Source organism: Vipera ursinii (genome assembly GCF_947247035.1).
Source record: "Vipera ursinii genome assembly, chromosome: Z".
Classification (NCBI taxonomy): domain Eukaryota; kingdom Metazoa; phylum Chordata; class Lepidosauria; order Squamata; family Viperidae; genus Vipera; species Vipera ursinii.
The window spans coordinates 9,970,416-9,988,576 of NC_139517.1; the positions used below are offsets into that span (position 1 = coordinate 9,970,416).

At 39.7% G+C, this 18,161-nt stretch overlaps 2 protein-coding genes across 2 annotated transcripts; both read left to right on the forward strand.

Annotated features, from left to right (window-relative positions):
- Window positions 1–3,805: 3,805 nt before the first annotated feature.
- On the forward strand, window positions 3,806–4,735 carry LOC310649807 (olfactory receptor 2D3-like; the record flags this gene model as incomplete). Its single annotated transcript, XM_083378600.1, has 1 exon — window positions 3,806–4,735. One exon carries the CDS (start codon window positions 3,806–3,808, stop codon window positions 4,733–4,735), a length of 930 nt encoding a protein of 309 aa, XP_083234726.1.
- An 11,581-nt stretch (window positions 4,736–16,316) lies between these two features.
- LOC310649110 (olfactory receptor 2D2-like) lies at window positions 16,317–17,261 on the forward strand (the record flags this gene model as incomplete). The annotated part of the gene is made up of 1 exon (XM_083377392.1): window positions 16,317–17,261. One exon carries the CDS (start codon window positions 16,317–16,319, stop codon window positions 17,259–17,261), a length of 945 nt encoding a protein of 314 aa, XP_083233518.1.
- Window positions 17,262–18,161: the final 900 nt, after the last annotated feature.

Below are 18,161 nucleotides of genomic sequence, written 5' to 3' on the forward strand. Positions count from 1 at the left end.
GTAGATGGAGATAACTCCATGAGAATTGGTCCACTCCCTTTGGAATTCTTATCAGTTTTTTCTCCTTCCTTAAACCTCAGGGGCATCTGAGAGACTAATCTCAAAAGATGATGTTAACATGGTGAAATTGTTCCATTCAGCAACTCCAGATTTGGGCCTGTTTCATTTGCCTTACCCTTTTAGCTTAAATTGTCTCCAAAAAATATCACTCCAAGATGGCTTCATGCAGAACACTGGTCCTCATCTACTTCAATCCTATTTCTGTTCATGGGAAATAGTTCCCTTTTCATGAGAAATGGTGGCTTTCCAACTCCATTCTAAAATGAAAGTATCCTAGAAAGCTACAGTGAAACTAAAGCAATCAGATGCCAGAAACTTCCAGTTATTCAACAAAGACTTGGGCAAAGGCTAAGACTCAAGAAAAAATCCAGAAAATTTTTCTAGTGCAAACTTCTCTAACTGGATGTTCTGCAGATGTATTTTCTGTCAAAGTTATTACATGGATTATGTTGGGTTTTAATGCATTACTTATTTTATCTGATGTTCATGTTTCATTTTGCCTTTTCATGAATATACGCATTAGTATCTTCTGTGTGGAGAGTGGACTGTAAATATCTTAAACAAACAAGCAAACAAATCTCAGGATCTTCTGTGTGCTGAGTGGACTATCAATATCCTAAACAAATAAACGAACAGTTTCTGTGAGCTGTAGAAGCTTCATCAGATGGATGGAGTGTTTAAACTTGGGGTGGGATTTAAATGAGGATTGTTCTGCTTCTAGTTTCAAATGTCCACATGTGCACACATAGTTACTATGATAATTAGAGATTACCTCAAGGATATGATGATAATAGCAGACAAGGAATACAAACCAAACCAGAGCCTCTGAAAAGAGCTTGCCTAAATGTTTGGTTTTAATAAGAATACACAGAATAATAGTCCAAAATCCAGTCCAAGGTTCTGAGAGTCAAGTCAAGATTATCATCCAGGCTAGAGAGCAAAACACCACAAGAAGAGTCCAAACATCACACAAGAGCCAGAGACCAGACAGTTGCTTTCAATAAGGGATCATGGATCAGGCTTCCTCTTAAATCAGACTGCAGCCAGCTATAACTGTGATTCTTGGCTTTGTGTTTCCTGACATTCCACAGGTCCTGTTGAAGCAGCTTCTATACTACGGTGTCAAACCTGATCGTGTCACATGACATATCGTGACATTTTTCCCATTGCAGAGCTGGGGTGGGCATGGTCTGCACGTGACACATCCAGCCTGAGGGCCACCAGTTTGGCACACCTGTTCTCTACAGTCAGAGTCATCATCTGATTTCTAGATCATGATAGGATGACATGGGGGAAGGGGGAAAACAAATTGTTTATACAGATGCAAATTGTACATGGTAAATGTTATGTGTACCTTACCAATTCACAACTTCAAGTGTTAAATTTCATTGAGCTTGCTGAGATAGCCTGAAACTTTTTTATATTTGTGTAGATGAGTTCTGAATTTTTTTACTTCTGTTCTGTTAAAGTTGTTGGTTTTTTTCCAAATGAGACATTTTTGAGACCCACAATAGAATTTCCTGAGATGCTCTAAATTGCCCTGACCTTGCTTTGTCTTGTTTGGAGTCCTGAAGTCAACTAATATCCATTAATTTCTTTGTGCAGAATTTATCCCTATGTAGAGTTCTGAGGTAAATACTATTTTAGTATATACTTTTGTAGATTTAGGTCAATATGACCCTCCCCAATATATTGTTCTTATGATCAGTTTCTGTCCTATTTGAACATAGGTCTACCGATATGAACATTGTGAGACTTCTCTTGGTCTATAAGAAAAGTACAAGGCAGTGATTCAAGGACATAGTTGTTTAATCAGTAGGTTTATACAAGAACTAAGGAAGCATTTCAAGAAAGAGTAGAGAACAACCAGCAGGAAAGTTGATAGACTTAGAGTGGCAGTGGAATTGTCGTTAGAAGAGATAGGACCAGATCAGAAACAGATCATCATGAAGAAAATCCATCTGTGTGGTCATACAAATGGAATAAAGTTTTACTCAGTTTTATCCATTAATCTCCCTGTTGTACTCAACTCTGTCCATCAATCTCCCTGGCTAAGAAGTCACAACTGGTCTTCTTCCATCTATGATAGAACAAAAGGATGGAAATTCTTTCAGTATTGCTATCAATTTTAATACAACTATTTTTATGTCTTATCATTGTCATCCTCATCTTTGCTTTAAAGTTAACAAAATTGTCATGCAACAAAAGTAAAGCTAATTGGCTTTCTAGCATCTTCTTTTGTGTTCTTAGCTAAAGAAAATCCCAACGGAGTGAGTTAATATTCTGAATAATTAAAAAAAGAATTAAAGAAGTCCCTGTAGAATAGATTCAGAGTCTTTATTATATTTGAAGCTTCTGCCAGATAATAAACAAAGAAACATAGCACATTTTTTATCTTCAAGTATTGACTGAGAATGAACAAGCAGTTAAATGATGCAGGTTTGATTGAACTATCTTCCAGATAATGTAATATTTGAACATTCTGGTAGAAATTATATCCAAGTAATTTTGCAAACTAAATGTATTGACACCGGACATCTTTTGCATGGTTAAGATTGGTATCTCCAGTTCAGGAATGGGATATAGTGGAAGTTTTTCTGGAGAGCTATTATTGATGTAAGGAAATATTTGCTTATCCTAGGCTGTAAAAACAGGAGTAAATGAGAGATTGCTTTATCCTTCTAACTGCCAAATGTACAGCAGAAGGAAGGCTCACCACTGATTTGCAGATATATTTTGGCTGGCAATATTATAGAAGATCTGCCCTGGTTCTCACTGAGATCAAAACTGTTAGTATATCAAAAGTATTCAGATTTCAGTTAAGGTTCTCCTTTGGCAAGAGTTTCACTTTTATCATCAACTTCTTCTTCTTCTTCTTCTTCTTCTTCTTCTTCTTCTTCTTCTTCTTCTTCTTCTTCTTCTTCTTCTTCTTCTTCTTCTTCTTCTTCTTCTTCTTCTTCTTCTTCTTCCCCTTCCCCTTCCCCTTCTTCCCTCTTTCAAAAATGTTTTAATTTACAGTCTACCTTGAAACAAATCTATACTTAAATAACTTTTGAATTTCTCTGTTCTCAATTGCAAGTGAAAGACTGGAGTTCTACTTCTACAGTATATTGTTTCTTCTGACTGGAGATTATAACAGTTATAATAGAATACATCTGGAGAGCATCACATTGTACTTAATCTAACCAATTTCTTTCTAATTTTTTTAAAAAGAGTGCCACTTGACCAGATAATGCTTAGTTTGCTCTAAGATATTGATCAACAGGAATATATTTTGTTCAGAGGTTTCAGGATATTTTCATGCAGGAAAGAAAGAAAGAAAGAAAGAAAGAAAGAAAGAAAGAAAGAAAGAAAGAAAGAAAGAAAGAAAGAAAGAAAGAAAGAAAGAGAAAAAGAAAGAAAGAAAAGCAGCACACAAATCAGTTCTCTAAAAACATGATTCCATTCTATCTGTCTAATCCTTTGCTCATAACTATTTTCGTCCATTCAATCTAATTCTCTGGCAAAGTCAGGAATTTTTATACCTTACTATATTTCTGACTATAGAGTGTTCCTAGCCCATTATTAATTAATTTTAATGGAGGTTCATTTTTGATAGGCTTTGATTCCCCCAAACAGTCTTGTGGGATGTGAGAGCTCTTATCCCAGAAATGTTAAGAGTACTGAGAAAGTAAGATTAAAGTGATATAATATGAGAAAATCTCACTAACCAATAGATTTTTTTTTGTCTACGCAGAAGACGATGATGGAGCCTGAAAACTTCACTGTGGTTTCAAAATTTGTCTTAGTAGGACTCACCAATGATCGTAAGACACAGATTTTGCTTTTTGTGGTAATTCTCATTTTCTATCTATTTACTCTTGTGGGAAACTTTGTGATCATCATACTGGTGCAGGCTGACTCCAGGCTTCACACTCCTATGTACTTCTTTTTGACTCACCTCTCATGTCTGGAGATCTGTTATGTCTCCAGCACTGTGCCCCAGATGTTGGCCCACCTCCTCTCTGGAAATGGAACCATCTCCTTCATACGTTGTGCAACTCAGATGTACATTGCATTGTCCTTAGGTAGCACTGAAGGACTTCTCTTGGGGGTCATGGCCTACGATCGCTACTTGGCCATCTGTCATCCTTTCATTTATGCTGTTGTCATGGACAAGTGGCGCCAATTGCAGCTCACCACGGCTTCATGGGCCGGAGGCTTTCTGCTCTCCATGATGAATGTAGGATGTACCCTACGCCTCCCATTCTGTGGCCCCAACCACGTCAACCATTTCTTCTGTGAGCTGCCAGTGGTGTTGAAGCTTGCATGTGCTGATATCTATGCTACTGAGAACATAATTTTTGTAGCAGCAGTTCTGATCCTGTTGATTCCTCTTTCAGTTATCCTGACTTCCTATGGGCTCATTCTATCAACTGTATTACAGATGCAATCAGCTGCTGGCCGAAACAAAGCCTTTTCCACCTGTGCTTCCCATTTGGCGGTGGTCACCCTGTTCTATGGCACTGTCATATTTATGTATATGAGACCTCGTTCGAGCACAACTCCAGACAGTGACAAGAAAATCGCTGTCTTTTATATTGTAGTCACACCTCTGCTCAACCCTGTTATCTATACTCTGAGAAACAAGGATGTTCATGGGGCATTGGCCAAGATGCTAAATACAAAACACTAGAAAAGACAAGCACAGGTGTGTTCATAGTATATCCTTGGTTTAAAGGTTACCTTGTTGTACACTGAATTGATAGCAATAGCATTAATACCTAGACATATATACCACTTCATAGTGCTTTACAGCCCTCTCTAAGCAATTTACAATCTGGGTCCTCATTTTACCGACCTCGGAAGGATAAAAGGCTGAGTCAACCTTGAGCTGGTGAAAATCAACCAGCCGAACTGCTGGCAGCAGTACTGCATTCTAACCACCACGGCTGATAGGTCATTGTGTTTGGGGGAGAGGACAAAGGTTTGCACAATTTCGACATCCCCTCAGCAAATCCGGAGATAATGCAACCATTTTTCAGCTTTATATTCATTATGGAGAAACTATCTGAAAGGTCTACCTTCAGCATTTTTGGAAAAATGAACAAAGAGGCTGACAATGTTATGTATTAGGGTTGGTAAAGTGATATTGTTCCATTTCCTCCACCACCACCACCAGTTCTTATTCACTTTTATGAGAGAATATTTGTTTTAAAAATTGTTTTAAATGAGTCAAACATTATAGAATAGTTTTGTCAGTAGAGTATGGTGCCCTGGCATTTATTTACTTTTAAGGTAGCTAAAAAGTGTGTATGAATGTCTTCCAAATTAAAATCTGAAATGAACATCAAGAGGGAATTACTCAAGATTTGTGTAAGTTATTTTTAAGGGAAAGTGCTGTTCTTGAGAAAATGATGGCTTGATCACTGTTCTTCTTAATTTTGTCTTGTGTTTTATTATTTCTCAATTCCTATTTTGAGGGATATTAAAAAAGTAGAATATATTTCCCCAAAGGAATAGAAAAGACCTTTAAAAAAGACAGAAACCAGCCCCAGCCCCTCTCCCACAAGCAGAAAACTCAGCAGAGGCCAGCTTTTAGAAATGCAAATTCAATAATCCTTTCAGAAAGGTTTGAGACTTCCAGCTAGCAACTGAAGAAATTAGGAAGACAAAGACCCCTAAAATCTATGTATCCCCACTCAAATTCTAAAGACAGGAAACATAATAGGCTTAATCCACCAATACCAAAGGGCACACTCAGACACAGGTCAAGGTTCATGACACAGGATATAAAAAGGTAAAGGTTCCCCCGCACATGCATGCTAGTCGTTTCCGACTCTAGGGGCCGGTGCTCATCTCCGTTTCAAAGCCGAAGAGCCAGCGCTTGTCCGAGGACGTCTCCATGGTCATGTGGCCGGCATGACTAGACGCCAAAGGCGCACGGAACGCTGTTACCTTCCCACCGGAGCGGTCCCTATTTTTCTACTTGCGTTTTGACGTGCTTTCGAACTGCTAGGTTGGCAGAAGCTGGGATGAGTAACAGGCGCTCACTCTGCTACGCAGCACTCGGGATTCGACCCGCCAAACTGCCGACCTTCCGATCGACAAGCTCAGCGTCCTAACCCACTGAGATATACAAAGCCTCAAACAGGAACAGGAAACAACCTCAAAAGCCCCAGAAGGTATAAAAATCCACCACTCCCAGCTACATGTGATCAGCTTTCCCAGAGCCATCTTTTTGTCTGGCTCTCTTCAATAAACTACAACCTTTTTTCTAAAGCAGTCTCCATTTTGTTTATTCCCAGCTTGGACTGGATCCTGATGAAGATTTTTCTTTCAACAGTGCAATCAACATTTGAACATTTCAATCAACATTTCTTCACCTTCAGTTGAAACTAATTGTAATTCTCCCTTCGGAATATGCCATTCAGTAATGTAGGGATTTTTTATTTAAATCGGAATAACCAACTTATAGAAATAGAAACCCACTCCCCATCCCATTCATGTCAGAAGCACCATTTAACAAACCCACTGAACCAATGTTTATAATTGTTCTTCAGATTACTTGGTTTCCAAACAAACATCTCTCCAACCTGTTCTTTCTTAAAATGTGACACTTACTTTTTACCTATAGACAGTTCATACATTTGGGTTTTTTCCCCTTAATCTTACCCTCACTTCTTCAGTTTTGTTACATATGAATGGGAAACAAAGAAGGAAGCAAATGAAGGTTTTACTTTTGGTTAATTAGATTAATCTTTATTTCTTTGATCTTAGCTTCCCTAACACATTTAGGCTCTATCCAATCATAAATCAAGTTATAATGGTCTTCTTGTCTACTTCACTTCTCTTCAATCATTGTATATGTTCCCATAACAATCACCCATCCAGTTCCATAATACTATTACAGGGCTACATAAGGGTATTGAGGGCAGATTAATTTAGCCTCTTGGCCCAAACTGTCCTTGCAGCTTTCTGGGTACCTTCATCTTACCAGTTGTCCTCTAGGTGAGATTTAAGGTGCTGGTTCTTACCTATAAAGCCCTACATGGCTTAGGTCCGGGATATTTGCAGGACCGTCTGCTGCCAGGAATGACTGCCCATCGCCCTGTGTGCTCACACAGGGAGGGCCTCCTTGGGGTGCCGTTGGCCAGACAATGTCGACCAGCGGCCCCTAGGGGGAGGACCTTCTCTGTGGGGGCACCTGCCCTTTGGAATCAACTCCCCTTGGAACTCCGAATGGCCCCGGATCTCAGTTCCTTTTGTCGCAACCTTAAAACATGGCTTTTTCAACAGGCCGACCTGGACTGATGGAAGGGAGGTTTTCTTAATTTTGTTTTATTGTGTTTTTAATTGGACTATTTATGGGATAATTTGATTTAATACCTTTTAATGTTTGTATTTTGGGTTTTTATCGTTGTTAGCCGCCCTGAGTCCTTTGGGAGATAGGGCGGCATACAAATCCCATAATTGTTCTGTACCAGCCTGCTACCGGCCTTGCAGAAAAGGCAACCCCTTTATAGATGGCAAGAGGCTGGAATACGTCTGCAAAATTTATTACAAAAACAAACAAGACACGAACCAAGATACCGGAGCTTTGAAACACTATCTGAGCGGTTGCTTTCAGCAAACCAGCCCTCCCCACACAAGTCCTTTATAAAGAGTTCAGGGCGTGGCTTCTCTCTCCCTCCTTCCAAGAAGCCCCATTGCCTTCCTCTGTTTACTCCTACTTGACTGCCTCCTGCGTCGGGCGTCCTTGAACAGGGCCAGCTGTGGGTCATCTTCATCCACGCTGTCAGGCTCACACAGCTGGGTCTCCACCAGGTGGGAGGGGCCTGGCTGGGGGCTCTGCGGAGCCTCAAAGCCATCATCAGCAAGTTCTTCAACACCCCCCTCCTCCCCCTCATCTGAGTCATCCGACCCAACTGCCGAACCCACAGGCTGACCCTGAATCACAACAATAATAAATAAATCTTAGAATGATGGACAATTGACTTTGAAGACCCCAAGTCCATATGGCAAAGTGGTGAAGGTACAATTTCTCCACTAGCATCATCAACATTGAAGAAGGAGATGGCTACTATCCCGAAGAAGTTATCTTGGAGCTCCATCATTGGAGATTTATGTAACTGCAAGAAAATGAGGAAAACTGAAGTTCCTTTAGCAACCCCAGATTTAGGCCTAAATCTGAAGCTGCTGAAGGAAGCAGATTAATTAAGTTTACACAATTTATTTCAAATTAGTCTCCCAGGTTCCCATGAGTTTTAAAGAATGAGCAAACAAGTATAATGATCTATAGAAGATGACTCAAGGGTGCTAAGCAATTCTACATCATCAAATCCACCCGCAAAGAATTTTACAAATCTTCTTATAACAAAGAAGGAAGCCAGGGTGCTGGTCCTTTCCCTTTAGGCACTGAATCAAGGTAAAGAGTCTTTCAAGTTGAATTTGGTTCCTGAGGACTTGATGAAACCATCTAAGCAACTATCTCAGAAAGAATATAGAACCCGGGTTTTTTTTTGTCAGAACGGAGTTCTGCCACCTTTTTTGGATGGAACCTTGTAGGGTAGGCAAGGTGGGTTGTATGACATGTGTGAGTTCCGGCACCTTTTTCTTTTACAAAAAAAGCACTGACAGAGCCTGTAACCTAGCTCTTCTTCTCCAGGATGTTTTTTGACTTCCCAGTCCACATTCAACCCCATAAAAGGTTGCTGAGAACCTGGTCCATGCAGCATTTTTTGAGGACAGAAGATGAAGTTTGCCACGAGTCCTGCTCAAATACTTCATTAAAATTCAGGATCATTGATTGGGGATTAAACTCCCATCAACCAAGGTTTGGCACAAACTCAGGTGCTGACAAACTCCTGGGAGAAGCACAGTGGTAAAATTTATTTTGTTTTTTTTTATCAGTTTGTGGATGAAGGACTGAGTAAGTGGTATATAACCTTAATTGGTCTCCAAAAGTGAAAAACGTCAGATCAGTTAGAAATCAAACAGGAAATCAGTAAGACATCCCAGACTTATAGACTGGATTGGGAAGTTGATGAAATATCTCAGAAGAAAATGGCAAATTATTCAAGATGGTAGGAACTAGTCAGCCATATCACCCCTTACTTTCCTCCTTACGAATTCTTTATTTTTATTTCTTGATGAAACATATCTATATACCTCCTACAACTATTAGGTAGAAATTCTAGCTTGTAAAATGCTTTGTCTTTGGGATAAATCATAGGTAAGACTGTTGCATTCCATAACAGCTCTCCCAAGATAGTTAATGCATTATTTGCCAAAAGCAATGCACTGGTCTAATGGGTAGAGAGAGTTGCTACTATAATTTGGTATTACTGAAAACATATGGCCCTCCTGGTAACAAACTATGATCCTGATAGAAGAGAATATTTGTACCTCAGGGTTGAATTGTGGAGTCCTTGGTGCGCTGTGAGCTTGGTGGTTTTCTTGCAATGTTTCATTACCAAACTAGGTAACATCATGATGTTTGGTAATAAAACTACCAAGCCCAGAGAGCACTAAGGACCCCAAAAACATACGATCAGTAATGGCTACTGACATGCACTGAAAATCAAGGGAGTCAGAGCTGAGATTATACTATACTATAATGCTCTGAAAACAGAGTTTTCTCTCCATCTTCTGTTTCTGATTTTTGTCTTTTATCTCAGCACCCATCAACATCTTCACTCTCCTGAGGAGGCCAGAATGAGATCTGAGAACTTCACCTTAGGAAGAGGGTTTATCCTCTTGGGACTTACCCATCAGAGAAATGAACAGATTTTTCTCTTTGTGGTCTTCCTCATAATCTACTTGCTTACAGTATTGGGTAACCTCCTGATCATCATATTGGTACATTTTGATGCTCAGCTGCACACACCTATGTACTTCTTCCTCAGCCACCTTGCAGGCACAGAGATTGTGTATGTTACTACCACTTTGCCTCAGACTTTAGCCCATCTCTTGGCCGGAAATGGAATGCTTTCCTCAATACGTTGCATGTTACAGGGAGGCAGTGCTTTGAGCATGGGCAGTACAGAATGCCTGCTCTTGGGAGTCATGGCTTATGATCGCTACTTGGCCATCTGCAACCCCTTAAAATATGCTTCTGCCATGGACAAGAAGCACCAACACCTGCTTGCCAACTCCTGCTGGATCCTAGGTTGCTTCTTCTCAATGGTTAATGCTGTTTGCATCTTTCATTATTCTTTCTGTGGTCGTAATTCCATTAATCACTTCACATGTGAATTGCAATTTGTCCTGAAGCTGGCATGTGGTGATATAAAACACACCAAAGCCATTCTCAATGGTCTATCAGCATTTATTGTTCTTGTTCCCTTTTCCGTTATTTTATGTTCCTATAGTTGTATCCTGTATTCCGTTTGTCAAATGCAGTCAGCTGCGGGTTGGCAGAAAGCTATCTCCACCTGTGGCTCCCACCTTGTTGTGGTCACCTTGTTCTATGGTACCATTATCTCTATATACATAATCCCCCAATCAAGTTCATATCCTGACCGGGAGAAAAAAATTGCAGTCTTGTACATTGTGGTGACTCCTCTCCTTAACCCTATCATCTACACGCTGCGGAACAAGGATGTCCACAAGGCTATAAGTAAGATATTGAAAAGAGGCACTTTTGAGAAAACCCCATGAATGTTTTGCTGAATTTGTCTATTTTAACTAAAGTCTGCTATCCATTCTTAATATTCTCCAGCTGATGACTCATGGGGAGCTTCTTAATTGTCTGGAATGATGTTTAAATCTGGATCTTCAAATGACAAGAACTGCTTGGAACAAAAATCAGAAAAATCTAAATGTATTGAACTAGTCTTCATTATTGGAAAAAGTGCTGGTGTTTTGTTGTTTTTACTGCATAGTTGTGGTAATGGATTTCTGAAGAGGTAGGAGTAGTGGGCCAATATTAAGAAAGATTTTAAAGCAAACAAATTTTTAGAAGAGCAACTAAGATGATCAAAGACCTGGAGACTAAAACATATGAAGAATGGCTGCAGGACTTGAGTATGGCTAGTCTAAAGAAAAAAAGAAATAGTGGTGAGATAACAGTACTGCATTCAAGTATTTGAGGGGCTGCCACAAAGAAAGGGGTGGGGGTCAAATTATTCTCTAAAGCACCAGAGAGCAAGACAAGAAATAATGGTTGGAAACTAATCAAAGAGAGAAGCAACCTGGAATTAAGGAGAAACTTCCTAACAGTGAGGACAATTAACCAGTGGAACAGTTTGCCTTCAGAAATCATGGGGCGCTCCATCACTGGAGGTTTTTAAGAAGAAGGTAGACAATCACTTATCTGAAATGGTATAGGTTCTCCACCTTGAGCAGGGGGCTGGACCAGAAGACCTCCAAGAAACCTTATAGCTCCATTCTATTCTAGATGATCAAAGTCTGGGATAAAATGAAGAGCTATGGAAATAGAAGAATTGCATCAATTTTAGCAATAAAGACAATCCATTCAATATCAAAATCAAAATACCATCAAAACAAAATCATTGTCACAAGATGGAGAAGAAGGGTGCTGGGTGTATGGGGGGGAGATGGGATTAGCTCTTAATTAATCAACCACTTCTAGTGTGATGCTCCCCCGTTGGGGCCCCAAGTCATCTTGCAGAACCAGGTCTTAAGAAACTTGCAGAAGGGCAGAAGAGCAGGTGATAAGATATTCCAAAGGGCAGGACACACAACAGAGAAGGTTCTTTTCCTGGACCTGGCCAGCTGTAATTCCTTAAGGATCTGCAATATGCCCCCTTTCCTGGCATGGGTGGAGCAGGCCAGTTCCATTGGACTGAGATGATTCCTCAAGTATCCTGGACTCATACCATGCAGGGTTTTAGAGGTGATAACCAAAAAATTGAATTGCTTCCAGAAGCAAGCCAGCAACCAGCACATCTCACTGATCAGTGGTGTAACATGGGCCACTTTGCAGGCCCTAACCACTTCCCACACTGCCACACTCAGCACCAGCTATAGCTTTCAAATGCTCTTAAAAGAGTAGCCCCATGTAGAGTGCATTGCAGTAGCCCAAAGGAACTCCTGGTTCAGCAAAGGCTGCAACTGATGGACAACATGAGGTTGTGCAAAGACTCTCCCTAACCATGACTGCCACCTGCTCTTCCAGCAGGAGTTGCAAGTTCGGGAGAACTTCCAATTTGCAGACCAGGTCTTTCTGGGATAGTGCCACCCCATCCAGAACTAAGAATGTTAAAGTCTGAAAACTTGAAGCTTTGAAGCTCCAGGCCACTCTGTCTTGCCAGGGTTCAACTAACACTTATTGTCCCCCATCCAGGCCTCCACAGTCTCCGGGCACTGCACGAGGGCAGCCACAGCATCACTTGGGTCACTACGGGTGGAGATATAAAGTTGAGTATCATCTATTTATTGTTGATACCTCAAACCATGGCAGATATTACTAATATAATGACCTGAAATATTATAGCTATATCTTGTACCAATTAGAATAGAATAGAACAGAGCTGGAAGGGACCTTGGAGGTCTTCTAGTCCAGCCCCCTGCTCAAGCAGGTGACCCTTACCATTTCAGACAAGTGGCTGTCTAGTCTCTTAATATTTTATTATTATTATTATTATTATTATTATTATTATTATTATTATTATTATTATTGCTACTACTAGTAGTAGTAGTAGTTGCACAGTCAACCAGATGTTTGGACTTGATTTGGCATTTTTATCCACCTACTGAGTCTTCCCCAAGGACTTTTATATCTGCCAATCCTAGGTCCTTGCGAAGGACTCCAGAGGTGGACAAAAATGCCAAATCCAGTCTAAACATCTGGTTGACTATAATATACTGCTACAATTATCTTAAAATATTGCCTGTAAATATTGTCTGTAAAATATTGTCAGTAAATATGTGATCAAGATTTTCAATAAAAATGATTAAAATAGATTGTCTATAAATTAAAAAAAAGAAAATGACTTATAGAGAATTCCAATAAAAGTTGTTGAAATAATATGTCTGTATTTTTTGGAAATTTAATATCACTTTTATTCTTTATTCTGGAGAAGAAAAAAGGGAGGACAAAAAAGAATGCAAGAAGATTTACAAACAAATTTGACAGCACTGAGCTATAGCATAAAAACAATATATAAAAGATATACCCACATTACACATACCCACACAAACACACGGACATGCACACACACCTACGTATTTGCAATCTAAAGCCAATCTAAAATATGCAAAAAATTAAATTGTGATCCACTATCACACACTCTCCACAGAAGGAAATTTTACTCTGGTCCCTGCAATATTTTTGCCTATGGATATTCCTAAAATGCAGGGCTCTTCCCAAACTTAAGAAACTTTTTTTTTCTTGAACATGACTGTGGCAAACCACTACAAGACAAGGATTTAGTGTATTGGCCAAATTAATTATTCAGTACTGCTTTCGTCAACTTTCCTTTTAGTTTCAGGACTACCAAAATGGAAGTTATCCAAAACCCTCAATTCCCATAAGAATATTAGGTGGGGACTAATGTCCAACTGCAGAAAGAACACACATGGAAAAGATGATCATTGTGAGTCCTCCATTAAGTTTCCTTAGAGTTAATCTTTGGAAAGTTCTCAAATTCTGAGGTAAAATGAGGACCCAGATTGTTGGGGGCAATAAGCTGACTTTGTAATAATGCCGCTTGGGGGGTGGGGCGAAAGCCCTAATAAGCAGGCATATACATAGAATGAAGGCTATTGCTAAGCACATTGATTTGTGCTTTAAATTGTAAGCCGCCCTGAGTCTTTGGAGAAGAGGGTGGAATATAAATGGGATTAAAAAAGAAAATCAGCCCAAATCTGGAGTGGAGCAAATTTCATCAAATTTCAAATTTCAGCTTTCTGGGTAGTCACTCACATACTTAGGAGATTTAAAGGAAGAAAAAAAAACTTTTGAAGAGGACCAAGGGGAGCAGAGCAATTTCCATTTAGTGGGTCCCTATCTGACACAATTTTCATTTTATAATAGAGAAGGGAGGTAGCATGCTTCCCAATTCTCTCCAGGCCCTGAATAGTTGCTTCATAAAAGTGAAATATATTTCAAGTTGAATTCATCTCCAGTATATTTCATTGAAACAGTTTCTTAGCAATAGAATAGAGAAGTATTTTTTTTTCTTTCTGCCTCTTTTTCCAGGCCATTTCTTTGACTTTCCAGTCCCGCTACACTCCCATTTCTTTTAGCCTATCAGGAAAATATTTGGCTATTTACATGAGAGTTTCTGATGACTGTGCCCAAAGATTTCCCTATATTTCAGCATCATTCCCTGGGAATTGTACTACCAGCTGCTCCAGCTTTTACCTCTCTGTCTGAAACTGATAGAAAGAATCAGATCTCCCTGATAGCTGATGAAGTCCTGGGAGAAACACAGAGGTATGTTTCTATTGTATTATTTTAATCAGTTTAAATTGGAAAAGTAATACAAAAGTTAAAAAAAATCAATAAAGAAAAAAAGGAAGAAAAAGAAAAAAGAAATAGTTTCCAATTTTCTTAACACTGTTATAAATTTTATGTTTTTGTTGTTAGTTGCGAAGTCGTGTCCAACCCATCGCAACCCTATGGACAACGTTCCTCCAGGCCTTCCTGTCCTCTACCATCTTCTGGAGTCCATTTAAACTCATGCCTACTGCTTCAGTGACTCCATCCAGCCACCTCATTCTCTGTCATCCCCTTCTTCTATTGCCCTCAATCTTTCCCAGCATTAGGCTCTTCTCCAGTGAGTCCTTCCTTCTCATTAGGTGGCCAAAGTATTTGAGTTTTAGCTTCAGGATCTGGCCTTCTAAAGAGCAGTCGGGGTTGATCTCCTCTAGGACTGACCGGTTTGATCGCCTTGCAGTCCAAGGGACGCGCAGGAGTCTTCTCCAGCACCATAGATCAAAGGCTTCAATTCTTTGGCGCTCAGCCTTTCTTATGGTCCAACTTTCACTGCCATACATTGCAACTGGGAAGAGCATAGCCTTGACTATACGCACTTTTGTTGACAGGGTGATGTCTCTGCTTTTTAGTGTGCTGTCTAGATTTGCCATGGCTTTCCTCCCAAGGAGCAATTTTATGTTACCCTGACTGAAATTACATTATAATTTCTTTCTTTCCACAATCTACCATTTCTAATCATTAAATCCATATGTCGCTGTTTCCCCAGCAAAAAGTCCATAAGGGATTTTAGTATTGCAATGGAATTATGTAGGAGAGCAAAGGATAATCTAACAAAGAAACAAATAATAATCTTAATTAATAACAGCAAGCAATTGTTCAATATATTTTAAGAATTCTGAAATGATTTGTATGAGTTATCAGTTTATAGGTATCTATGTTATTGGTAAGTTTGAATGAAGTGGATCCTGGTTGTATTCTTTTCCAAAGGAGAAAAGACTTCTTACAAGATATTTAACAACCTATATTTCTTCTGTGAAGGCTACATAATGGAAATGAGTGTGTCATATTACTCCTCACTTTCCTTTCCTCTGATCTTTGTCACTTTTGCTGAACCTGGTCTGTAGCCCTCTTATACACACTGTATTAGGCAGAAATGCCTGATTCTGTGGGATCCTTGGTTTGGAGTTTGCTGGTTTTCTTGCAGACATTTCATTACCAAACAAGGTAACATCATCAGTTCTAGCCTAGTCTGCAATAAAACCACCTAGAGCAGGGAGGACCAAAACCCCACAGTTCAACCCTGAGCTACAAATATTCTCTTCTAATGATTTCTGATACCATTAATGTGTTGTATTCTGTTTTCTGTTTGGGGATGAATCATGTATGAATCGTTCCAACATTCAGGTTTTGTTATGACAATCACAAGACAGGAGTTGATTTATTATCTGGAAAATGCAGCACGTTCTGATAATCTATTGAGACTATCTTTGGTACTGCTCTGTGTTAATGAAAAGATACAGTAGTATTGCTGAATGAACCTTTATTGTCAAAGTACAACCATGTATACATTGAGATTGGCTGAGCCTCCCTTCGTGCTCCCACCCCCCAACTCACAGTGACAACAAACCCTCCATCTTATTACACCATGTGAGCTAATTGCACCACACACCGGCCTCGCAAGTCATAAAGTTTATAAAAATTATTTCCTGTTGAATAATCCAAATAGAGGGATTGGAAATCAAAGATGTGTGAGCTGACATTGTATTTTTAGTAAATTGGATGTACAGTTTTCTCTTTCTCTGCCCTAACCCTGTTTTGCAATTTAACTCATTGTCCATCAATATCTGTGCTCTGTAGGCAAAATGCCAAGATGGGCTCTGAGAACTTCACTTCAGTAACAGGATTCATCCTCTTGGGACTCACCTCTCATCGAAAACAACAAATTCTGCTCTTTGCGATCTTCCTAACAATCTACTTGCTCACAATTTTAGCTAACCTGCTAATCATCATATTGGTAAACACTGATGTTCAACTGCACACACCTATGTACTTCTTTCTCAGCCACCTTGCAGGCCTGGATATTGTGTATGTCACTACCACTTTGCCTCAGACTTTAGCCCATCTCTTGGCTGGAAAAGGTGTGCTTTCCTTGACACGTTGCATGTTACAGGGAGGTACTGCTCTGAGCTTGGGGAGTACTGAATGTTTGCTGTTGGGTGTCATGGCTTATGATCGCTACTTGGCCATCTGCAACCCCTTGAGATATGCCTCTGCTATGAACAGAAAGCACCAACATCTGCTGGCCACCTCCTGCTGGATCATATCTGGGGTCTTCTCGATGGTCAATACTGTTTTCATCCTTCGCCATTCCTTCTGTGGTCCCAGTCATATTAACCACTTTTTCTGTGAGCTGCATTTTTTGCTAGATCTTGCATGTGATGATATAAAAGTCACCAAAGCCATTTTCAATGGTCTGTCAGCATTTATTGTTCTGGTTCCCTTTGGGGTTATTTTGTGTTCCTATAGTCACATCCTGTATTCCATTTGTCAAATGCAGTCCACTACAAGATGGCAGAAAGCTTTCTCCACCTGTGGCTCCCATCTTGTGGTGGTCTCTTTGTTCTATGGCACTATCATCTCTATATACATAATCCCTCAATCAAGCTCATTTCCTGACAGGAACAAAAACATTGCAGTTATGTATCTTGTGGTCACTCCCCTGCTTAACCCCATCATTTACACTTTGCGGAATAAGGATGTCCACAGGGCTGTGGTCAAAGTGTGGAAAAGAAGGAACTTTGAAGGAAAACTATGAACATTCTTACCTGGTTGAATTCATCTATTTTGGCTTAAAAGCTATTATTTAAGGTCAATATCAATATTTCACTAAAATGATTTAGCTGTTCATCTGTGAGTAGTTTCTGAAACATCAGACATGATTATCACTTAACTGGAATGCAATCTTATTCAGATTCCTCTAACATCGTTCAAATGAAGGCTTGGAACAAAAAGCAGAAGGATCTCAACCTCTTTTAATTATTGAAAACCTGCTACAGAAAAAGCACCGTAGAACCCTGCATTCCGGTAGTTTTCTGTAGAGGTTTAAAAAATGGGACAATATTAGGACAAATTTTCAAGCAAATTTTCTTAGTTTGGTTTGAAACTCACAATAAATAGCACAATGGTGCAAGGGATGTAGCTTTCTCAGCAGCCAATGCAACCTAATGCTAATAAAAAGGTAAAGCTAAAGGTTCCCCCGCACATGCGTGCTAGTCGTTTCCGACTCTAGGGGCCGGTGCTCATCTCCATTTCAAAACCAAAGAGCCAGCGCTTGTCTGAGGACGTCTCCGTGGTCATGTGGCCGGCATGACTAGACACCAAAGGCGCACGGAACGCTGTTACCTTCCCACCGTACTGGTCCCTATTTTTCTACTTGCATTTTTTACGTGCTTTCGAACTGCTAGGTTGGCAGAATATGATGCTAATATCATGGTGTAAAACATTGTAGCACAATGTGATATCAGCAGTAGAAATCATGTACTACTCCTTTTATACTATTTAACAGAAAAAAAGGTTCTCTGTGAAAGATAACCCTTGGAAATGCTGAATAGGAATTGCAATAGAAATTGTCGAAGGATATGTCTAAAATTCTCCAGAAATCAAATATCATTTTAATTAACTCTGGAAATGACAAAAGATAATGAGGAAGAAGATG